Source organism: Balaenoptera acutorostrata, chromosome 19 (genome assembly GCF_949987535.1).
Source record: "Balaenoptera acutorostrata chromosome 19, mBalAcu1.1, whole genome shotgun sequence".
Lineage (NCBI taxonomy): Eukaryota > Metazoa > Chordata > Mammalia > Artiodactyla > Balaenopteridae > Balaenoptera > Balaenoptera acutorostrata.
This window is the reverse complement of record NC_080082.1, coordinates 2,891,927-2,916,578: the sequence shown is the minus strand read 5'-3', so window position 1 is coordinate 2,916,578 and position 24,652 is coordinate 2,891,927. Positions and strand designations below refer to the sequence as shown.

At 50.2% G+C, this 24,652-nt stretch overlaps 1 protein-coding gene across 5 annotated transcripts; it reads right to left on the bottom strand.

The window, feature by feature from the left end:
• Positions 1–98: 98 nt before the first annotated feature.
• MTHFSD (methenyltetrahydrofolate synthetase domain containing) lies at positions 99–19,777 on the bottom strand. Of its 5 annotated transcripts, none has more exons than XM_007172579.3 (8): positions 19,701–19,777; positions 15,897–16,000; positions 15,212–15,325; positions 12,561–12,674; positions 9,707–9,797; positions 6,642–6,754; positions 6,263–6,388; positions 99–723 (listed from the first exon to the last, which is right to left on the bottom strand). In XM_007172579.3, exons 1-8 carry the CDS (start codon positions 19,714–19,716, stop codon positions 247–249), a joined length of 1,155 nt encoding a protein of 384 aa, XP_007172641.2. In that variant the 5' UTR covers positions 19,717–19,777; the 3' UTR covers positions 99–246. The 5 variants fall into 5 exon arrangements, with proteins under 5 accessions (XP_007172641.2, XP_007172642.2, XP_007172640.2 ...); XM_007172580.3 differs by having other exon boundaries at positions 15,212–15,286; XM_007172578.3 differs by lacking the exon at positions 15,212–15,325 and adding an exon at positions 15,066–15,179.
• Positions 19,778–24,652: the final 4,875 nt, after the last annotated feature.

Below are 24,652 nucleotides of genomic sequence, written 5' to 3'. Positions count from 1 at the left end.
CAGGGCTGTGACGTCCAGCAGGCTGAAGGACCAGGATAAGCCAAAGCCTGAACATGGACCTTTCCGCCTTCAGAAGATGGGAAGTATATTACGGCTGACTTCCCTGCCCCTCAGGAGATACCAGGCACCAACTGAAGCTCTGACTTCCCGGAAAGGACTGAACTCAAAGCAGCTCGTGCAGCAAAGCTCCACCACATCCCGCTGTGCTGGGCTCTGAAGTTCGCCGGGGGCCGGAGTGGGATGTTGTCACGGGTCAGGGTGCGGCTCTCCAGCGCGGCCGCCCGCCGGGCCACTGGCCCCCTGCTGCCTGGCCAGCGCCACCCTCGCTGTGTTGGCGCCCAGACAGAAGCCCTGCAAGCGAGAGATGGCCTGCCAGGCCTCGGCCGGGTCCCAGTAGTGGAGGAAGGCCCCGCGCTGCGGCCCCTGCCAAGTGAGCCGTGAGGGAGCCGCGCCCCGTGCGCTGAGGGCTCGCTTCAGCTCACTCACCCGGGCGTCCCGGGGGAGGTTCCCAACGTAAACAGTGCTGGAAGGCACATCCTCCCCCGGCACGGAGCCCGATTCCAGCGAGGGCAGCTCCCGCGGGCTTCTGACGGTGCTCAGGGCGGCCCGGGCACCCGGAAGGCTCCGGTGTTTATCCCGAAGGGTGACGTCCTTCCCGGCCTGCTCCTCTCGGCAGCGCAGGCTTCTGAGGACTGGTATTTTCCCCATCATCTCACAGCTGATCTGAAAAAGCAAGGCAGTTCCAGCTATTCTTGGGGTGTCCAAAAGGGACCATGACTTGGTCACAAGGGAGGAGAAATCAGTCACTCAGGGGCCTCTGCCCCACATGCTCGTGGAAGCCTGCATCCACTCAGGCCAGCCACCTCCATCCGCTGCTCTGCGTCTGCCCGACAGGCCGTGGCCGCTGGCAGGAACCGGACGGCTTTCTCCATTTTCCTGGGGGCCCAGAAGGCAACCAAGGCTTCCTACGTAGAAGGCGAAGAGCTAGGGGCTTCCCTGGCGGTCCAGTGGTTGGGCCTTTGCCTTCCAAGGCAGGGGGTACGGATGTGACATGCCTCACCGCCAAAAAACCAACACATAAAACAGAAGCAACACTGTAACAAATTCAATAAAGACTTTAAGTCCACATCAAAAAAAAAAAATCTTAAAAGAAAAACGAAGGGGAGGAGCTAAGATCACTGGTATGAGGGTTACAGGGTCACAAATGGCAACCGCCCTGGCGACCCCAGGATAACGGGGCGGTTTCTGCTTCCACACCCGTCTCCTCCCCGACCTACGCCTTTGGGTGGGATGAGGTCTTTAATGGGGCTGTGGGGATCTCCTTCTCAGCCTCCCCCCCCACCCCTGCACCCCTTAACTAAGGGCCAAACCCATCCAGACCTCTGGGAAAAAGCACAGACAAGGCGAATGTGAAACAGAATGCTACATGGAGAACACTTTCTAGCAAAGGGTGATCAGGCTACAAAATCCCACACATAATTTACATCTCAAAGAGAAGGACTTTTACACAAAGGACACTTCTGGCTTTCTGGTCAAATTGATCAGCAAGTATTTCCTGAGCACCCATAGCAATGGAGGTGACAGAAGAGCCCCACTACTCGATGTGAAGCCTGAACAGGACACCCACGGCTCCGTCCTGTGGGGCAGGGGCATTGGGGGCTGAGCCTGGGGCAGAAGTGGTTCATGTCTCTTAAGGAATCCCAAGGCAGAAATGAAACAGAAAGCCATGCTTAGTTCTTTTCGATAATTCATTCTTTAGAGATGCTTTTTGTCTTCTGTTTGGGGCACAAAGCATGTAAATGATCAGTCACCAAGGGAATTCCTTGGCAGTCCAGTGGTTAGGACTCCATGATCTCACTGCTGAGGGCATGGGTTCAATCCCTGGTTGGGGAACTAAGATCCCACAAAGCTGTGCAGCGTGGCCGGGGGGGGCGGGGGGAAATCAGTCACCAAGAGGCAAGCAATGGTCCAAACATGGGCTTCCCACAGATGTGGGTACATCAGAACACAGACCAGCACACAAGGTGGACAACTATAATTTTTCTACAAAAATAGTTCAACTGGTACCAGTGTTCTCAATATGTTCAGAATCCTATGTAGCTCAGGGCAATGGTTCTTATCCTTGTCAGGGTGTCAGGGACCCTGGAGAGAAGCTGGGGTTCCCTCCCAAGAAGGGCTCCCCCACAATTCTCTGTACAATTTCCCAGCATCTGTTCATGGACCTACAAACCGCAAGAGGCACACAGATCCCAGGTTGAGAATCAATGGATTAGAATAAGATTTAAAGAAACACAAACACCTAAGCACGGCAAGTACCTTCTCACAAACCTGCAGGCTCCTAATCCTCATCAATTTCGTCCCGGGTCTCTCTCCCAGTGCTATGCAAACGATGCTGTCCACCGCGGCAAAGCCTTGCCTGGTGGTCAGAGCCCTCCCCAGCCAGACGCTGCCCTTGCCCCCGGCACAGCCAAGTCAGGAGCCTTGCAGGGGGCACCCGACCACTCGGGTCTTCAGAACAGAGCACACTCTTAGCGCAAAGAAAAACTCCCTCCTTCTCACGTTTCCCATTGTTGAGATACAAAGAGAAAAACAAAAACCACGTGGCTGCCATGGAGATACCCACAAGATGGAGCCACTCTTCCCGATCAAAGGGAATCTTCCTCCACTTGACCCTCTGCCATCTCCTGAACTGACGCATCTGAAGGTGGGTAAACTCACAGACCAGTCCTCCAGAGGCTTCGGTTCCCAAAGAATCCCAAAGACCATGCGAGTCTGGCCAACCCAACTCCCTCCCACGTCCCCCTTCTGCCTTCTTAAGGAGTTCAGATTCCTGCATTCTTTCAAAGTATCTAGGAGCAAATTTAAACTGGTCATAATTAGGTTCTTGGGGATTTCTTAAGTTACTGGATCTAGCATTGAGAAAGAATGATCAAATCTAAAACTGTAATTACAATCAGAGAAGAAGTGCGACCATGTCCTTGCATGAGAGGACTAAACGTTACCCCCATCCCAGCAGCAGCAGCAGGAGCCGCCAGCCCACACCTCCTGGGAAGCGCCGTGCGTCCGCTGGGCCCACTGTGGCCAGATGAGCGCCCCTGAAGTGCCCAGTGGACCCACAGGGCTGCCTCAGGCAGAGGTGCGTGTCCTCAGGAAGCCAGACCCACGGGGTGAGGCTCCACGCTCAGGCAGCAGAAAGCCACCCTAGAACGTGTGTGAAGCAAACACGCATCCTTCTGTGCACGTCCCCGGGAGCTACCTGATCCCAAGCTGGCGCACATACAAACTGCAATCAGCTGCAGGATAAGGAAAGCCTTCCAGCACACGCTGCGAACTGAGTCCACGGCACCGCCACGCTGGCGCACACCAAGGGATCTTTGGGAACGGAAACACAGAAATGCGAGGCTTGTACGTAGAGCTGCTCGTCTTGAGAGCAGTACGTTCTTTGGAACAACAGAGCTCAGCGTCAGCTCCCTCTCCGTGCCGCTCCCACCCCGTGAGTTCTAAAGGACAGACCTCCCTGACCGTGAGGGGCCTTTGCCACCTTCCCAGCCATTTGCCACCTATGTGCTCCTCGTGGGATGGCGCAGGTTGACGGTGGCCCTACAGCCGACAGGCTTCTGCGAGCCAGGTGGACGGGCTGGACACCCACACAGGACCCACAGTGCTGCTCTCTATGTTTCCTGGCTGGCAATTAGGAACGTTTGTTAGGTTTTGTCTATTTGCCATGTGAAATGAAAGATTTTGCTTGTTAATCAAAGCAAAAAAATGTATGCCCTTCTGTAACTAATCATACCATTTAAAAAGCAAGTATAAAGCAAACTTGATTTTTTTTTTGTACACTACAATCACTTTTTGCTGAAGCATGCAGATGGCAGTCATTTATAAATATACGTTCCCTTTAGAGATTAAATTAAACCTGTCCCCTAGAAATGCTCGCTAAGTCCAAAACAATCAGAAATCTGACTCTCGAGGCATCTGCTGCCAACCCAAGAAGAAGACACTCGGCTCTAACCTCCCTCCACCACACGCTGGGGTTACACTCTGGGATAAATTGATTTTCTTTCTGGTTCTCACTTCACGTGACCAGAAGATAAGGTGCTTGGGAGGTAAGACCTCATTCTATAATGCCAGGATGTGCTGGAGCAGCTGCTGGCGAGGTTAAACAGAAACACCAGAAGTATTTCTAATGAGAACTACACCTTCCATAAAAATCACGTTAGTCTCTTGCAAGACTTAGAAGGTGGGTCGAGGAGACCCACTGTCCGAGGTGACTGGAGCTGGAAACAGAGTCCATATCAGATCGGTCTATCAGCTGGGGCAGTACTCACATTTCTTCAGAAGTTGGAGCAAAGCTGGAAAATCAAATGCTGTACAGTCTTTGTGTATTAAGAATGAGTTAAAAAAAAAAAAAAGCATCCCATTTTGTACCTATTTCAAAACATTTCATCTGGGAGGGCTACAGTGTTTAGAAGAAAAAGGGGGACTCCAGATATTCCAATGATATAGACAAGAGGCAAACTCCTAGAGTCTGGTCCTTGCATGACGAGTCTATGGGCGGAGCATCACAAAAGGGTTTTACCAGTATGTGCCAAACAAAGAGCCAACCTGAAACAGTACTATAACCCAGCACTGAACTGCCCCCCCACCTCCTCAAATCTTCAGTGGAATTAGGGACTTTGTCCCCAGAGTCAATCAAAACGCACTCTGGCTGCACACATAGCAAGGCCAAGACAGAAACCCCAGGGGCTAGAGAGAGTCCTTGCCTTCACAGGACCCATCCCTCTGCATGGCAGAACTGAGAACACAGGACCCAAAATAAGAAATGGCCTTTTATGAGCTAGGGATTCTTGCCAAAGCCTCACTAACCATTAGCATCCTCCAGGAAGAGGAGGAATAAGCCGACGTCCCGATGAGCAGGCTGAGATGTCTCAGGAAGCTGGGGTTGAATCTGGTTTCCTTTCATCTCAGAGGGATTATATTCAACTAACACAACTGATAACCTAATTTGCTGCTTTCTTTATATTTTTCTTGTTAAAATCTGCAGACTGTAACCACGGCTATTCTCCACGGCAACCATCTCTCTCTCCCTGGAGAGGCCCCCAGAATCCTCCCAGCCTGCGCTGCAGCTGGCCCTCAGCTATGAAGTGCTGGCCCCAGGGCACCTGCAGCCTCACTGTGGCCACCCCTGTGATGTATCCTCCCCAGACCGCGTGCTCACCTCTGAGCACAGCCACCTCGCTCCCACGGCCTGTATGTCAGTCGCCATTCAAAGGGAGGCTGTGGGCCTGAATTCTGGGGAACCCTGAGTTCTAAATGTCCCGAGGGACGTTTCAATAGTCATGAAGGATGCTGCGGCCTTCTCCCTGGTGCTCCGGGTGCACGTGCACGGTCCCACACCCCATCTCAGGGTCTCATGTGCTCCCCTCTGCTCTCCTCAGGGGCTATCCTGGCAGGAGCGCAGGCATCTGTGCGGAAGCCCTCAGGGTGCGGTGAGAGCACAGGGCTCATCCTCGGAGGTGGATGCTGCTGATTCCCACGCCCACAGGAAGGAGGCCTTCCAGCTCTGGATGACTCAGGTTTAAGGAATGGGAAACATGGACAAACATGCTAATTTGACCAAGAGTTTCAATCCAAACAGAGCACAACTTCTCCAGTTTTCTCAGTAATTCTGGCTATTTACCAGTAGATGGCATCATAACCTACAGGTTGGCTTCTGGGGTCAAACTCCAATTGCAGACCAGTCTGCGATACATGCCACTGCCTATTCTGGAGATAAAAGTCACCATGGCATCAGCTTACGAAGGCTTTGGGTACTGCCTCCTACGCAATTTGGTTCTGTATGGAGATGCAGACGGCATTAAGAAAATCTGGGTTTGCAAAAGGAAAGACTGATGATTAGGACCATGCATAGCAGGGACGGCAGAAGACAGCTCTTAGAAGTGAAAACCAGCTGGCAAACAGACTCAAGGCATCAGCTCTCCTAGTTGAGTTGGTCACTTCCCGCCGCCTATAGCTGGTGTTGTGTAGAGACCTTGAACCCTGCCTGTTCGTCAGAACCAGCAGGTTTGCAAAGTAGATTCTCCAGCCCATGCTTGGAGACCGTGATTCAGAAGCAGAAAGGTTCAGAAACTCATGGGTGACTCTAACGCACAGCCATGCAGGCCGGGGGCAGCTGCCATGCCAGACAGAGAACACAGGGAAAGCGGAGGTGCCTGTAAGCCACGGGCCAGCGCTGGCCTCACTGCACACCACGGGGACCCACCTTGGACCACACGATTCCTGCTGGCTTGGGGCGCGCACAGCCCGTGGTGACGACTCGAGTTGGAGTGAGAATATAGTCCACGGTGAGGTCGTGATCCTCAAGGAGTGTCTCAGGTATGTCGACAACCTGGTCAAACAGAGGTGCGTGAAGAAGCTGACAGGGACACGGCCCCAGCTGTGTTCACTGCACCGTTGGGTGGAAGCACGATGTCCCCCAAACCCATCGTGGGCAAGGCCGAGCTGCCGCACCAAGCGAATCCAGCCTGGCTGAGCGACGCCACGCCCGACACGGCAGGAAGTGAGGGCAGAGACCCTGCCCGGCCCCGCCCCGTGCTCTCGGTAAGCAGCAGTAGCTCTGCTGGCCTGTTCCCAGGAAGCACCTGGCAGTCGTGGACGATGGTGACCACCGGCGTCCCCTGGCTGACCGCTCCCATCGACACCATCATGGCGTATTCAAGGTCGGCATAGCCTTCTCCCTTCCCAATTCTCCAGCCTAAGAACAACGCAGAGAATCAGCGTCTCTGTGGGGTCTGGGGAACCACGCAGGATTACATTTCTCATCGTGGACTCAGAGGAGTTACAGAGGAAGAGCCACACTAAATGCGTACAGTGGTTAACACACAGTGAAGTGAGCGTGGAGCCTTTTAAACACAGAGACCTCTCCTTTACCAAGGAAACTGAGCTTGCATTTATGTGAGCTTTATGTTTACGTTTAAAAGTAGTGAAACAGTAGTTTTTAAAAACACTAAGAACAAATTCCTACTAAAGGCAAATCTTTTTCATCATGGAGGGAAAGCAGAAAGTTTAAATCAGGGACATGGCTGTGAGATGGCACAGCCTTGCCTTGTAAAAGCACTAAGGACTCACCCAGCGCAGCCCCACAGCTTGGAAGGAGGCGGTTTAAGCAGCACTAGTGCTATTTTGCAAATTCACAAATGCGGCACAAGAAAAGGATTCATCATCTGAAGCTGAAGGACAAGCTAAGCAGGAGAAAAGAACGCAGGACAGTGGACGGTGGACGTTAGCACGCCGCTAGCTCCCAGCCGAATCCAGTTACCCTTCTTGGTAGGATGCCCAGGCCTTCTACGTAACGTCAGCATCACCACCAAGCGTGTGAGCGCCATCATTCATGCGTCCTTGTAAGATTCAGACCTGACTGAGCTACTTTTACAATGAAAAGCCTTCAACCGTGCATGCAAAGAAGCAAGAGAAAGACAATTCAACAGCAGAACAGCAAAGGGTACAAAGAGTCCAGAGAGAGACAGGCGGATGGACACTGAACACGGGAGAAACGTTCAAGCTCACCCAAATCAGATGCAAGTGAAGAGGCAACTCAAATACCACTGTTCACTATCAGACACGAAAACTGAGGTGGGATAATTCTAGTTATTAACAGGAGAAGAGGGAGAGACGCAAGCAGATGGTGTGGGGATGTGAGGTGAGCACACTTTCTGGTGCGTAATCTGGCAACATCCATCAGGATTTAAAAACCCTTTGGTCCGGCAATTCCTCTCCTAGGAATCATCCCACGGATAGTCCTCAAAGGTACCCCTAGAGCACATGATAAGATTACATCTCATTCTGGCGCTATTTGCAAGGGAAAGATGGAAACCAACACTGGAGATAACTTAAATGTATGTCAGTCAGGGCTGATGAACAGGAGGCGGCTGAGCTCTGTGCTGACGGGCAGAGCCCTTGGAGACGCAGACGCAGTGGCAGCAGGGCACAGAGCACTGTCAGTGCGGAAACAGAACCAACATGAACACGCAGCCCGCACACAGAGCACTCGAGACGCCTGTATCTCACACCACAACAGCTGATACTTCTGTGGGCATCAGGGGACAGGCAGAGGGAAAGTGGCCAGGCAATGCTTTCTGTGCTATCCACATTTTTTAAACACATGCATGGTGATTTTGTTGTTTTAATTAGGGGATTATCGGAACAGTGACAGTTACAAAACATTGTTTTCTTTTTCATACATCCTGAACTAAAAAAGAAAACTCCTGGTGTCCTTTTAAAAGAAGAAATCTTTGCTAACTTCCCATTGCCAAAAGAGTACAGCCCAATTCCCGGCATCTGGCCTCAGGTCTCTGGAAGGACAGCCCCGGACACTAGAGGGTCATGCTACGTGACCACGGCACTCCCTCTCCCTGTCCTGCGCCGCCTGCCTCGAACACGCCTGGCGCACAGGAGCTAACCCTGAGGCCTCTTCTGAGGTCGCCCTGCTCCGAGCTGGCGAGCCCCTCCTCTGAGCCCCACTACGTCCACCCCGGCTTCTGTTTCCAGCACTGAGCACGTCGCATCGTGGTTCAGCTCCCATGTCCGCTCCTCCCACCCACTGAGGACCCACAGCAGAGTCCACTCAGCGCCGGCCTGGCATCCGGCACACAGTGGGCACACGTGTGCTCATGTGTGCCCGTCCCTGAGGACACAGGTAAAGCATCTGTAACTGGGAATACACGGAAGACAAAGAATAAAGACCTGTAACATCTCACTCCTAAGCATCTCACACAGTAGCTCAGAGCAGGAACTGAGAAAAGAGTAAGTTTAAGGTGATGGTATTAAAGGCCAACATTTAAAACACGACGTTCGGGGTTCAGAACAAATGATTTAGAGCACTGCTTGCCAACTGTTTATTCGGAACCTCTACTGAAGGAAGAACTTGGCTCTGGCCGATTAACTTCCAAAGGGAGATCTGAGGATGAGCATCTCAGGACATCCTCTTGGCGGGAAGGGAGGAGGGAGAAGGCTTTCCTAGCGAGGGTGGGGGTCCCAATCACACCACACAAGCACAGCTCTGCAATGTGCTCACCCTGCCGCAGAATCAGCAGCTCGTTTCCAACAGCACCCAGCTGGGCCTGGGGCAGAGCAGGGCAGAGAGGAAGAGGCCCTCGGGAACCCCAGAGACGAGTGCTGAGGGTGGCTCAGCCCAGGGCAGAGGCTGGCATAGCGACCTGCCCTGTCCCTGCTCACAGGCCTGGGGGGTGAAGCTCCAGGCCCCACAGGCAGGCTCAGGACACCCCGCCCCGTCCAGGAGGCTGCTGCTTCACAACAAAAAGGAGCTTCAGAACCCAACGTTTCTCCACTTACTGGAGGCTCTCCAAAACCAACTATTTACTGACGCACTGCAAATAAATTCAGCTCCAGTTCCAGTTAACTTAAGAACAGAGGGGAAATCTTTCACCACCTGAAGAGAGATTATCTCACTTTATTTTTCCTGTTATGAAGTGAAAATGCTGTAAAGGTGTTGAGTGGGGCTGAGAGTGGGAGGGACCGAGTTAATTCTTCAAAATGAGTGATAGATGCAGTGGTTATGCAGGCCAGGCACGCATCCAGAAAGCTGAAATTACTCACCATCAATGTCTGAAAGGCGACCGGAGCGCTGGGGGAACATCAGGCTGCAGGGTAAGTGGTCACATCCGAGAGTTTCTGTTCTTAATCTTACCTTTTTCAGAAACAGCCACGGACCCCACCACCACTAAGTCCACAAGGACCATGGAATCCAAGCCCACGGGAGTGCTGTAGTTCCTCACGCCCTGCGGACAGACACGTGGCCTGAGAGCTCCCTGGCAGAGAGACCACCCGTCTCATAACCCACGGGGAGATGCACTCAGGGTCTGAACAACCTCCCGAGGGAAGCAAGCATGTGCACCATCCCACAGCAAACACGCAGCATCACGGAAGCGGCAGCTCAGGAAAACCACGGATCCGAACCATTTTAAGACAATTCCCCACATTCTTCCCCAGCAAAGACATCAGGAGGAACTGATAGCACAACGACCAGGATATTCATTTCATAATATTCAACAAATCATTTCCCTCCAAGAGGCAGGAGAGCACAGTGATTAGAACACAGGCTCGGGAGTCACAAAGAACTGGGTCCAGATCCCTCTCCTCTGTGGCCTCAACAGGAGGAAACTCTCTGAGCTTCAGTCTCTTCCTCTGTAAGACAGGGACACCAGCCCTGCCTCGTCCGACATGTTGGAATGAAATGACAGAGCGCAGGTAAAGCGTCTAGCACGTAAGACATGGTCATTAAGTGTGTGTGACATATTAGTTCACTGTGAAACACTGGAGGCCTCTCTCTGCGTGAACAGCTGATCACTCCTAACATATTAATTATTCAACCAAAAAGCACCCAAAGCACACCCACTTATGCTAACTAATGGAAGCCTGTGTGCGAAGCACAGGGAGGCTCCTGTGGCCATGATTCTGATAATGGGCGCCAGGGAAATCTAGGAAACTAGAGTAGGATGCTGCACGGCCCAGTACCCGGCAGCAGTGGTCGCTGGATGTGGTACGGTGCCCTGTCGACAAGCACGGGACAAGTCCCTATAGGATCGGTACCACGATTGGGGCGTCCCAACCATCAAACCGCGGTCATCGGCCCGCGGTGCCCCCACTGCGGGAAAGCGTGTCTTTTGTTAAGCTCACAGCGGCCACGCAGGCAGGTCTCTTGCCCACGGCCCATGTCCTCAAGCCCGTTTCAGTAAGCTTGGTGCCTGGCAGCCTTGGGGAGCATGCACCTGCCTGGGGTTTTCTGTGTTGTAACCTGTCTGTCAGGTCCCCTCTTCTCTCGGGGGCTCAGCCTCACCTGCTCAGTCTGACCAGACACAGCGTGAGCAACCAGGAGTCACCCTGACTCTCCAAAATCCTGTTCTATTCAACCAAGAGTCACCGGATGAGCAGAGAGACTTATGAGGCAGTTAACAGACCTTTCTGTCTGCCCTCTGGGGTGGTTACCAGAACACTCCTGAGTCAAAGAGTAAATACAAAGACAACGATGGCAGACACAGGTGGCTGGGGTGTGACAGTAGCAGGGGGCTGAGGGACAAACTCAGAGTCTTATCTACCAAGAAGTAAGGCTACATCACAGTCTCCTACAGTGATATGCACGGTGGCAGCATTTCACCACTAAGCTTTGGCAACCTAAATAATAATCGTACTAAATTTGCATCTGCATTAGATGTGGCTTTAAGAGTCTCTCTCTACTTTGCCATTTTTCCTCTGCCACAAAGAAAACAAAAATCTTTGGTTTCCTCTACCTGCACTCTGTCATTCAGAGGTTCATGGCCCTGGATCTCTGATTTCCATCCGGTATCTCATGATACAACAGAGCCCAAACACAGTTCAATCTGTAGGCAAGTTCCGTTGTGAGAGCTGGTCTGGCTTTACCCAGGCCGGGACCAGCCAGTGCTGGCACTTCACAGGGCCTCCTGGCAACGAGCCCCATGTCGGTCACCCTTCAGAGGGGAGTGGGATGCTGTTAAGGGTGACACAGACCACTACACCAGCACCACGGCCACGTCTGACCTGGACCTCAGTGCGTGGAAAGGGGCTGCTCTTACTGTCCGGAACCTACGCCTTATAACAGATCACATTCCCTGCCAGCTCTCGGAAGTGTGGGCTCAGATCTGTGGCCACGACCGCCCACTGCAGGGGATCACGGGGTGGGCACTTTGAACACTGACCAGAACCAGGGTCATCGCTTATTTTTCTACATTTATTTTCCCTTTGTTCTTTTTCCTACGTGTACTTTATTATCTTATTTTATTATATGTATTTTTGTATGCCACATCAAATTCTATTTTTGCAATAAGACAGGCTATCAATAAATAGCGATAAAGCATTCACTTTTTATACACTAGACTTAAGTAGAAAATCCCTTTTTAAAAGGAATATTTTGATGCCCTATTTCTTCTTCCCACTGGATTAGGAATCAAATGACCTGGGGTCAACTCTAGAACTCTGAAAAGTCACCAAATTCTATTTCTTCATCTATAAAATACTAGACAAATTCCATTATAAGGCACTCTAATGTAATATTTACACACTGGTTTTATGGCATTGTGAGGCAGTGAAGAAAATCATATTGCTAAATCACTAAAGCCATTATTACTTTAGCACTTGGTAAGGCAATTTCCAATTGAACATATTTTGGAAATTCTACCCTGTGTCCCCATTTGCTCTGGTGGCATCTGAGAAAATGCTATAGGACACTGAACAGCATCAAAAGTTAACACCAGAGGGCGTCAGAGTACTGGAAAATTGGCTTTCCCTTTTCTTTTTTAACGGGGGAATTTACTATTTCTCAGCTTAGTGCAAGAGAAAAACCGAGTTACAGGCAGTTTTTCTGCTTGGCTCCTGTAATGACAAGATTGCTGAATACTTAACATCACTCTTCATTTGGCTTTGTTAAACACAGATTTCACCTTGGCGGATTTACACTGTTCTAACTCACCAGAAGTCACAGATGAGAACGGTTCTTCCCTGTGGCCGGTGTTGCTTCTCAAACTTACCTGAGAGGTGGCACATTTTCTCAAGATGTCTTTAGTTGCCCCGGGGGGTGGTGTGATCTTATTAAACAACCCCGTTCTCAGTCGTGGTGTTGGAACCAACAATGTTTTTTTGCTCTTTTAAAAGAAAAGACAATGAATAAATTACAAAATTTAAGATGGGAACTTTCCTGTGTATATTTTTAACATTGCAGGAACAGAAGCAAGTTACTATTACCTGCATTTTGGGGTGTGCGCTAAGGAGATGAGTTGCTTTGCAAACCCAAGTGAATAACACAGGGGCCAATTCTACCTAGAGCAGCTGCACTAGCCGCCTCAGAATAAAGGGGCAGGGGGGTTGTGAAGCTTGCTGACTCAACTCTACTTGCCATTCAAAATGCGTACAGGTGCAAAGGACAATGCAAATCCAGATGCAGTCTGTTCTCACGGAAACTCCAGCCATAACCTGCCTGTGCCCTCTGCTCCCAGCGTTAAGCACTACCCAGGTACAGGGATGTTTTACCTCGAAGCTGGCATTACACAGCCACATTAAAAACATTACCCCATCAAGCACTTATATCTAGTTTACTGCTCAATAAATCACAGTCTGAGAGATCAGTGCTCATTACAATCAGCATTTTATATTGACCTGGGTTGATAACCGTCTTCTTCTATTTAGTTCTCAAATACCTACTGCGAGCCCCAGGGCAGGGGTTTTCAAAGTGGGGGCCCCCGGCCAGCAGCATCAGCAGCCCCTGGATGCCTGTCAGAAGTGATCAGAAGCCCCGTGGGGCCCAGCAACCTGCTTTAACAAGCCCACCCGGTAATCCTGATGCGCAAGAAAGTTGGAGAAACAAGGCCCAAGGACACCGCTGCAGATTATACAGGGGTGGGCCATGAGGCAATCATAAAATTTATAAACTCTTTCATGTAAAAACTCACATATTCTACTTTTTGTGCAGGAGATGACAGCCTGAGACCAATAAAAGACCTATAAAATCACAGTTTGGCTTATTTAAATAAAGGTTTTCAACCCCAAGAAGAGTATTTCAGCAAAAGTAACGAGTACGTGCTACTCTCCTTTTCAGTGTGACAGAGGTGGGTGATTTTGTTTGCAGTCTCCAGATCCTGGTATACTGTACACTACTCTGATCACCCCTTGGCTGTATACCAGAGTGCCCTGGGGAGCTCTGAGACTCACCAATGTCCAGCTCCACTCGAGCCTGACTCAGAACCGGACACTGGCAAGAGTCTTCAAAGCTCCTCAGGGGTGCTGACTTACAGCCAGTGTGCTCAGGCCCAGGGATCTCAAAGCTCCATCAGGGCGTTTACTATGAAAAGGTTCTAGAACCGAATGAAGGTCTGGGGTCAAGCCTGGGAAGCTGTGCCCCCAGGTGTGATCTGCGGCCGTATGCATCACTATCCCTGCCTGCCGAGGTATGCACTTTCCCACACAGGATGAAAGGCGCCCGCAGATCAAGAATTCTTAGGAGTTGTAGGGAAACTGAGTCGCCACCCAAGGCCTGGTGGCATACAGCAGAATCCCACAGACCCCACACTGCCACACGCAGCACTACACTCATTGTAAAGGGTGTTTTGTTTCAGCAAAACAACATCAGCCATTACATTAAATGAGTGCTGTTATCTGAATTTTACTGCTTTTATAGTTTTCTTTATATGTAATTTACATGTTTACTTTGGTTTTACAGTCACATAAGATCCTGAGCATTATAATTTATGCCAAGTTTTATGTTTATACTTATTAAATTATAATAAATTGGGCTTCCCTGGTGGCGCAGTGGTTGAGAATCTGCCTGCCAATGCAGGGGACACGGGTTCGAGCCCTGGTCTGGGAAGATCCCACATACCGCAGAGCAACTGGGCCCGTGAGCCACAATTGCTGAGCCTGCGCATCTGGAGCCTGTGCTCCGCAACAAGAGAGGCCGCGATAATGAGAGGCCCGCGCACCGCGATGAAGAGTGGCCCCCGCTTGCCACAACTAGAGAAAGCCCTCGCACAGAAATGAAGACCAACACAGACATAAAAAAAAAAAAAAAAAAAAAAAATTATAATAAATTGAAGCAACTCTGGGGGAATTTTTCTTCTTGAAAAGGGGCCTATTATATCTAAGTTAAGAAACACTGTTCTAATTCATATATTTTGGGGACTCATTTATCAGATCTCTTACTCATGGGTTATCAAGTTTCAAAGAATTACAGTATTACAAATGTAGCAGATGAAATATATTGCAATCATTCGCTTCTGGAGAGGTACACTATAATTGGGATGCCTCAAAGTCACGGTTTCACAGTCTTTTCTCTTTGAATTCAGACATGTTCAGGACTTCTGACCGACAGACAACGAAAGAGTTCTGGACGGTCCTGGAAAAAACAACTCCAAGGACGCATTCTGCACCGGAGGGAGTCAGAAGCACCATCTTTCCACATGTGGGACTGTGCACGCCTGCCAGCCACCTGGGGAACGTGGGCCGCTCAGCAGCCAGGGCTCAGGCTCAGGGAATGGGATTACCTGCAGTGCCAGCAGCCGGACGCCTTCCAGCGGTTTATCAGGGTCCACTTTAACTTCCTGCGTTCTGGCAAAAACCTCGAGGTCTTTGATGTTTTGGCAAGCCAGATAAGAGCCCTGGTTAGGCAGATAGACAAAGGTGCACTTACGTCGAGGACGAAGAAGCGGGCATTTTTCTGGGGTGCGTCAGGGTTGACTTTAATGGTTCTGGCCATTTTGAACGCCTGCAAACGTGGGAAATGCTCAGCGGCCCGAGAAGCACCCTGTTTTTAAATGCAAGTGCACGTTACTAAGAGGCCACCACCCTGGGCCACCCTCAGCCTGATGCTCCAGCATCTCCCCCAGGCAGGCGCGGGGGCCAACTGTGAGACCAGGTCTGGGGTCACCCGAGAAATGTCTAAGGAAGCAGCCAGGTAGAAAGGGCTGAGAAGCCAGCCTCGCTGGCTGGGGCTCCCTCTCAGAGCCCATCACTCCTCAGGAGCCAACTGTGTGAAAAGGCACCACAACAATCGAATGCTTCCAGCCAGGAGACATATTTCACTCTGTACCAAACGGGGTACAGTAGCCTTAGCACCTCCTCATGGCAAGGTGCAACCCACCCACCAACCCTGCACAGAGAGGCAAGAGGTGCTCGAGAGCGAAGGTTAAGTAACAAGATGAAGGATGTCTCAAAGCATAAAAGCACCCCGGCCAGCTGGCTCGGATTTCACACCACTCGCTCACTGTTCACCGCGTTCAAATCCACCGTGAAGCAGGATGGTAACTGTCTTAATACTGTTACTCATTTAGGGGTGTCCTGCTTTCACTGCGAGCGCTCCAGGAATGCTTCAGTACCTTGAAGTTGGGAATCCTGTGATGGACAGGCCGGGGAAAATCAGCTAAATTTCGTGACTCCATGTAGTCCCAAATCTGCTCACGAATGTCCTGTTTGGAAACACCTATGGCAATAAAGGGTGTAACTGATGAACTCACAGACAGGAAGCCCATGGTGCAGCAGGCCCGGGGCCCGGGGCCCGCCTGCTCCCGCTGCACCCCCAGCTCTGCCCCGCCACACAGAACCTAGGGCTTCTGATCCCTACGTCGAAAAACTAGGGTCAGTGATAAGTTTTTACACCTCAGTAAACTGCTATAGTCCAAACACAGTGTAAATTCAATGTAACCCAAATGTTAATTAAGCTAGTTCTATGAACCTGCAGCGGCGGGAGAACAAACGCAACCCAAGCCATGGACCCAAGCATTCCTAACTCCTCACGTGGAGATACGAGTTCTGCTCAGTTAAGGCTCTGTGATCTCACTCTCAGTCTATCGGTCTCGAGACAGCTGTGATTACTGCACTCCTGCTGTAAGTCCTGTTCGCTTCTCTTAGACCTAAGTGATTCGTAACCCAGCTACTATTTTGGATTACCAACTACAATCCCCTTTATTACGGGAATCTTTATTCTAGACCTCACTTTGGTAATGGATTTTTAGGCAACAAATATTCCTTAATGACTTGATTGGGAGAGTCCTAAGAAAATCCGCATCAACCATGTGCCCCTCTTGGAATGGAGAACTATGAAAAGCAGCTTCCAGTTACGCAGGAAAAAATAAAATCAGCACATTCATATAAACAATTTAAAAATATTCACTGAATTTTTGTTTTTCTTAGTCCACAAAGATATCCCTGCACTCGTACAGAAGTTCGTTTCAAATCACTTTGGTGTGATGGGGCACCTCTCATCACCCAGGCAGGAGAGAGGGGCAGGTTCAAACTCTCAAGTCCTCCGTCTCCCCTACGTGAGTGGAGGCTGCTCAAAAGTGACACACGGGAGCAGCCCCACAGCCAGAGAGCTGGGGGCACCAACCTGGCTGGTGGGACGTGGCTGGCAGCTGGCTTCTCACCATAAACCTTTACGAATTGTGTGGTTTTGAATCTTGTGAATAAATTACATTTTAAAAGCTTAATTCTTTTGTAAATGGAGTTTTAAAACATACAAAGGCATCTATAATGAAGAGCCTCTCTCCTCACTGTCTGCCGAGTACCAGGTCCCTTCCCCCAAGGCAATCAGTGCACCCATTTGTTCTAGTGAATTCTTCCCCAGGCATCTCAGGCTTCTCACTGGAGACACTCCAGTCTTGCCCTCATCTTCTTTCCCTAAGAGGGTGTGCTATACATGCAGCTACATACACTGCTTTGAACCCTGCTGCTACTTACTTACTATCTTGCAGATTGGTCCATATGGTATACAAAAGGACCCCCATTCTTTTCTGCAGGTGCACAGTTTCCCACGATGCGGGCAGGTCAAATTTTACTCAAGACTGATGGGCAACAGGTGGTTTCCAACCTTGTTACCGATGTGTGCCTTTACAGCCCTTGCCCATTTTACAGCGATTTGTTAAACCTCTACATGTAGTTTTAAGGCGTTAAGGGCCAGAGCCAAAGGTTTCCACTGCTTATGCCCACAGGCTAGACACAGATTCCCTTGGAAAAGCACCCATACCAGGCCCTTCACAGCCAGACCCCAGAGCTTCCTGGACTTCCTGCAAACACTGCTGGTGCCTCTTGACCCTAGCTGTGCTTCTGAACCACTGCAGAAATCAAGAATGCAGATTCGAGTGTACTTAGGGAACGCGCATCTCCAAAGATGCCGGCTAAGACTATACTACTGTTGGCCTGGCTAGGGCCATGCAGGCAGTTTCCAGCACTTGGCTTGTTCTTTCCTGCTGGGAGCTCTGCATTTGCTGGTCTCTGCTGGAAAGTCTGTTCTACTCCCTGTCCCTCAGGCAAACCCTCACTCTTCAAGGCCCAGCTTCGGCACCACCTCCAGGAAGCCTCCCCTCCATGCTGTTCCAGTGCCCCGAGGATCCCTGGCACAGGGTGTGGAATGAGCTGCAAAGCTCTCCTGGCTGCTTCAGCCTCATCTCCTGTACCCTCACGTCGAATTCAAAAAGTGGCCCAACCACGCCAGTACCTAGCCCCACACACCTGTCCCCCTGTCTTTTTCAGGCCTTTGTACCTCCTCTCCTCCCCTCCCCTCCCAGGTTCTCCCCCTCCTCTCCCTTCAGGCCTAGCTGAGACGCCACCTCCCCCAGAAAGCATTCTGAGTGCTTGGTCACAGACAGACGTCCCTCCTTTAGGACCCTCCCCCCTTGAGGAACCCAGAGCATGCTCACTGCTTGCTTTTTCAAACAGAAACCATTACATCGACACAACTATTAAAAAGCTACTACATTTATCACTGTCACTAACAACCCAGACGTCCAATAATATCCCCAACACTGTGCACGGTGCTGTGTGGGACACAGAGATGTAGGCATTGGGGCCCTTGCTCCAGAGTCAGTAAATCACAAACATCTGGGTGACTCCCGTTTAGAAAACAATGGGCTAATTGCAAGGCGAGGGAGAGAATAAAAGGGCAGGTTCTTGCCCTTGGAAAGTTACCAAAACATGGGAAATAATTACAATAATAAAACGCGACATATATTAATGTGAGAAATGCATGAACCCTGTTCCGTAACTGCCCAACAGGTCAGCCGGGGTCTCGTTCCTTCTACCTCTAGCCCTGAGGTCACTCCTGGCATCTCCAAAGGTCTTTGTCACCATCCCACTGAACTATCGGCACCTGTTTACTGTGCTGTTTCCATGCTACCCAGACAGTAAGGGAGGAGTGGATTTATTCAGGGTTGTCGAACCGAGCTTTAACAGACCCTGGGGCACCAACAGCCTTCGTAACACCTTTGCCAGGCAATTCTGCAATCAATAACCAAAGCTCAGGGGCTCTGGGGCGAGCCTCCCCAAGGCCTAGGGAAGGGCCTGGGACAGCCGAGGTCTCGGAAACCACCCGTTAAGAGGTCTGTGACGCAGCACCCCAGCGTTTAGGTTAAATTGGCTTCCGGTCGTGCCCCTGCCAGCAGCTGTGAGCCTCCGTTTCCCCTGCTGTAAAGAGGGCGTGATACGGGAGACACATCTCACGGGGGCGCACGGACAGAACCACGTACCCAGAAGACGGTCTCCCTTCCTCTTCCCACCTGCTTCACCGACAGTGTCGGGTATCCAGGTCGCAACCGGCCGCAGGTTCGACCCCGCACCCGCCTCCGACCCCTCTGAGACCCCGCCCGCCCCCCCACGTCCCGTCTGCCCAATCCCCGGGGACCCCTCCGCCTCCCCGGCCCGTCTCTCAGGTGGTCCCTCCACCTCCCCGCCCGTCTCTCAGCGGCCCCTCCGCCTCCCCGCCCGTCTCTCAGGTGGTTCCTCCGCGTCCCCGCCCGTCTCTCAGCGGCCCCTCCGCCTCCCCGCCCGTCTCTCAGTTGGTTCCTCCGCGTCCCCGCCCGTCTCTCAGTGGCCCCTCCGCGTCCCCGGCCCGTCTCTCAGGTGGTTCCTCCGCGTCCCCGCCCGTCTCTCAGGTGGCCCCTCCGCGTCCCCGCCCGTCTCTCAGTGGCCCCTCCGCGTCCCCGGCCCGTCTCTCAGCGGCCCCTCCGCCTCCCGGCCCGTCTCTCAGGTGGTTCCTCCGCGTCCCCGCCCGTCTCTCAGTGGCCCCTCCGCGTCCGCGGCCCGTCTCTCAAGTGGTTCCTCCGCCTCCCCGCCCGTCTCTCAGCGGCCCCTCCGCCTCCCCCCGTCCCCGGCCCGTCTCTCAGGTGGTCCGTCCGGCGGCTCCTCACCCGCCCTTGGCTCCATGGCGACGCCGTCAGTGCGCGACAGCTCCCCCAGCGGAGTCCGGCACAAAATGACGACACCTGCGCGCGCCCTCCAGGCGCCTGCGCACTGGCCTGGGGGGGGGTGGGGGCGGTGGCGTAGCCGCGGAGGCCGGGTGGGAACGTTCTGCGGCGCGCATGCGCGTGCGGCTCCGCGGGCCTTGCGAAAGGAGGTGGGCGTGGGGCCTGAGGGTTTGTTCTCTGAGCAGGCCAGCATAGAGCCCCTGCTCCGACGTGCGTTTGCCGGGCGCTGGGGCGCTACCGAGTGAACAACCCCTGGACTGTCGGAGCCCACTGCCAATTCAAACACAGCTACCTCCTCTTCTATTCCCCAGAGCCCCCCTACTCCGGGAAGCCGGCCTGGATTGTTCCTCCATGCCGCGATCCCTCTCCTGTGAGACCCTACAAACGTTAAATGCCACAGTTTATTTTCTGTTCCCTGACTTCCCCCTGCATCATCTACACACACACACCCCTCCTAAAGTGCTAAACAAATAAATAAATTCTAATAACAAAGGCTGGCTCCCAAGAAGCTAGAAGATTCCCTTCCCCCTGGGGAGCCGCTCTGCTTCATTCGGTCCTTTACAGGCCCCCTAGGGCCTCCCTTGCTTATCGTCACCGTGAGACCCGGTGGTCACTTTAAGGCAGGATGGTGATTCCAAGTCTGGTGTATTCCCTGGGGCTCAGAACACCCATCCCACAGTCTGCAAATTCGGTGAAAAACATATAGCCTCCTCACCTCTTTCTCTCCCTGCCCTGTCCAACAATCAAAGCCTTGTCTGCACCTCCCAGAGAGCAGTCGCTTCTTGCAGGCTTCGATAATGAATCCTTTTACCCCACCCGGTTAATTACAGGCTTGCAAGTTGGTGGTATAAGAAGCTAAAATTTCATAGACATTGAGTCATGTGTTCAGAAGTCATGCCTTCGTGCATACGCTATTGACTGTGTATATATAGTTATGAAATTACATAAATGTATGTTTCCATATAGACTATTTTTATTTATATAGAAGTTTGTATTTTAACTTTTTAAGTTGACTCTAATTTCTAAGACGCTAACCCTAATCTCAAAGAGGCAGCAAATTAATGGGTTAAGAGATCCCGATTCTCTCACTTGTAGCTGAAAATTTGTGGTTACTTAAGATCTCTAAACCTAAGTTTCCTCACCTGTAAAATGGTGATATTAACAGGACCTACCCCAAAAGAGGATTAAATGAGATGTCACAGGCAGAACATCTTGGCACACAGTATGCATGCGTTATATTTTCCCTTATTTATTAGGGAGGAAAGTCTTGGAAAAGTCATACATTCATTCAATAAACACTTCTTGTGTACTATTATGCCCCAAGGTACCCTGCAAGGCACTGGGGCTGCAGAGAGAAACAAGACAGAGTCACCAGCTGCCTGGAGAGGTAGGACATGTGTGGCAGACGTGAGACTGCTAAACAAAAGTCAGCTCACCCATCTGCCTGGGCACAGGGAAGACTGAACTTCCTGTCCCTGGGGTGTGTTGGGGCCACATGATCTGTTCAGGCCAATGAGTTGTGAATGGAAGTGACATGTGTCACTTGGACACTTAATTCCCAGGGCAGAATCTGCCTCTCTTGCCCCTGCCAAGGTGACAGGAGAGGCAGCCTTTGAAAATCCAGGCTCCTGAGTGACACCCAGCTGGGGTTGGCTCAAGACGAAGTCAATGAGACTTGGGCTGTTTGTTACTGCAGCATACACCAGCCTCAACTGACTGATACACTGTGTAAGCCAACCAATTGCATAGCAACATGCATAAGGGTAACTGTATAGAACTGGCATGAAACGGGCAGCAGAGAGAGGTATGCAATTGACTCTCTTTAAGAAGAAACATATGTATATCTTTAATATTCTATTTTGGAAACATCTACAGTACTCTATTGGATTTCTTGCAATTTTGATGGTATTAATTGTGGCGATGCTTGAATTATAAAGATAGATAAGCTCCTTAGACAATCAGCTTTTGGTTGTTGTTGTTTTTTTAAAACAACCACAAGTTAATGTGATAAACTCCATGGTTGTTCACGATTGTTTTCCAGAAACTTCCAGAACACAAGGAGAGGGGACATTGGGGGCCAAATTAGGCCCCCACATTAGTGTTTGCAATATGGAAACCCTAATTTCCTTCCATGGAAAGATGTTTGCTCTGTGTCACATCCCTTTTTAAATTTCCAGAGTAACAAAGGTGGTTTTCTCCCAAGTTTTTTTTTAATTTTGAAAAATTTCAAACTTAGAAATTGCAAGACCAATAAACAATGAATACCTACATACCATAGGTTCAGCAATTGTCCTCATTTTAGTACATTTTAGATAACTTTCTCTTTCCTTCTCCTCTCTGTCCACACCCTCCTCCTTGGTTGAATCTTTTAAAAGTTGCAGAGATGATGAATATCAGCTCTAAATATTTTGACATGCATCTTTTAAAAACAAGACATGTTCTTACTTGACCACATACAATTATCACACTCAAGAATTTTAACCTTGATAAAAGATTATTACCTAATACACACGTGAGATTCAAACTTCCCCAGGTATTCTCCTCTATTAGTGTTTTTAAAAAATTTCCTCCATCTAGGATTAAGTATTGCATTTAGTTGTTCAGTTTCTTTAATCTTTTAACCAAGAATAGTCCTTACCCCTGTTATTTTGTTGTTTATGGTGCTACCATTTGTGAACGGTGGTTTGGACAGTTTTCATCAGGGACACACTTTTTGTCCTGGAAAAAATTTCTAGGAGCTGGATTGCAATGGATTTCTAAGAAGCAGCATTGGCTCTGATGAACTCAAGGGTTCATAAGATCCCAAGTAGCTTTTGGAAGCCTGAGGCTGCTCTCATTGCTGGTGCCTTTCCCTAAAACCTCATGAGCCCAGGAGAGAAATGTATTGAAAATAGTGAGGAGGGACACAAAAATCCTTTCACTTGTCTAATCTGTTGTTCCTCAAAAGCAGAAGCGGCTGCAGAGGTGTTTTAAGTCTCCCTTAACTTTGGTTAAAGTTAAGGGTTGTTAAAGCCAATGTCAGGCACACACATGCAGCCCAAACATTTTTGATGAGTTCCCTGAAACTCACGCCACATATCGGGCAGAAAGACAGCTGTCCTGGGAAGACACGGAGGAGAGCAATTTGTTAACAGCTCTGGCAAAAATATAGCCAGACTTGTAGACACCTAAGAGGCGCAGGTTTTATTTGCTTAAAACCTCAGCGAGTCTCCCTAGAGGGGATTTCTTGCTCCCCAAGCAGTTTCAAAGACATTTCTGTTTTCCAACACATCATGTTCTTGACACATCGCAAAGCTATGGAAAATGGTTTTTTTCTTGATCGACGCACCGCGCACAGTTTATTTACCTTCTCTCTCAGACATTTTGAACTTTATTCCTGCCATGCAATGCTAAGGTGCATCCATAAGGTGTCAGCACCTCCATTGTAACCAGAATGGTTGAGCTTCCCCCCACCCCGCCCCACTATTTCAAGAGTAGTTCCCTGATGGGCCTCAAGGTGGCGCCAACACCACAGGTCCGCCCGAGCCGCCTCCAGGTGCAGGAGCCCGCGGCGCCCAGGCAAGGAGTCGGTGCCGTGGGGCGCGGGGCCGGGAGTGGGGCAGTGACTTGAATATCTTCTGCCTTTATCGTCGCTTATTATTCTACTAATGCACAGGGCTCTCTGGGGCCCGATTTGGCTTTCGGCTCACTGACAGCAAGGTCAAGAAAGGAAGAAATCAGCAGCCCCCAATCCAAAATACCTTGGCAGGAAAAAGAAAAGATCGGAAACATGGTTTTTGCAAAGTCCAGGTGTGTGGAAGGTGTTGTTTTAATAACCTGAACAAACATCTCTCCCGGAGTCCTACCGAGCGGAGAAGAAACCTAATTCCAGGGGCAAAGGAAAATGTCTCTCTCACCTTTTCTGTCTTGATTATAAGGATTTTTCCCCTCCCATCCCACTTTTTTTTTTGGCGGGGGGAATAATTTAGGCCATTCAGCCTAGTTCTTTTCAGATGTCATTGGTTTAAACCTGGACACCCTTGGAAATATAAACTCAGGCAGAAACTGACATTTTGGGATTTATTTTCCGTGGTCCTTAGCTATTTTGGTTTTTGCCCTGTGCTGTGATAAGGCTTTTTTTTTTTTTTAAAGTACCTCGTAAAAGCAGAGTAAATAATATTCCTCCAGGAAGTCTACAGACTGAGGAGTGTTTCTTGATCAATAGTTTGCATTTCCAGTAAAATTGTGAGAACTCGGGCTGCCTGTCACGTACTCCAGGAGAAAGACACTTTTTGCTAGAGTATTTTTTTTTTATGGATGTGAAAATACTAGAGGTATGAAAAAATAAAGTTGTAGTGGGAGTTGGAGGGTTGTGGAGAACGCTCAAACCATTCACCTGTGAGCTGAGGACTGGGCAGTTTATTTTACTTCGTTGCCCCCCAAAAAATCAAGTTAGAGAAAGAACCCAGAGCACCCATAAAAAATTATAGCGAATGTTTCAGAAGCAGAATATTCGAGGTAATAGGAAACTATTTTGTACTTTCCCTTTGACTTTGAATTTATCAGGAGATAATACCATTCAAAGATAATGCATATAAATGTTTTTCTTTTGTTCTGTTATTGAAAATGAATGAAGTATCCCCAATGCGTTCTATTCACCTCCCCCAAAACTAAGACTGACCGTAGATTCTCTCAAACCCTTTTCCTGGGAATCTAATAAACAACTGATGGGAGAGTGAGGAGGGGAAAAGGAATCCTGAAATACAAAAGTTTTATCCGAAGTCTTCTTCCCTACCCAACCGGACCGACAACTTCCAGAAGAATTCTGACCAGCATTTAGCCCGTCTTATAGATGTCCTGCCCCTTCAGGGAAGCGAGCGGAGGGGGACCTGATTATTCGAGGTGTTGAAGAAATA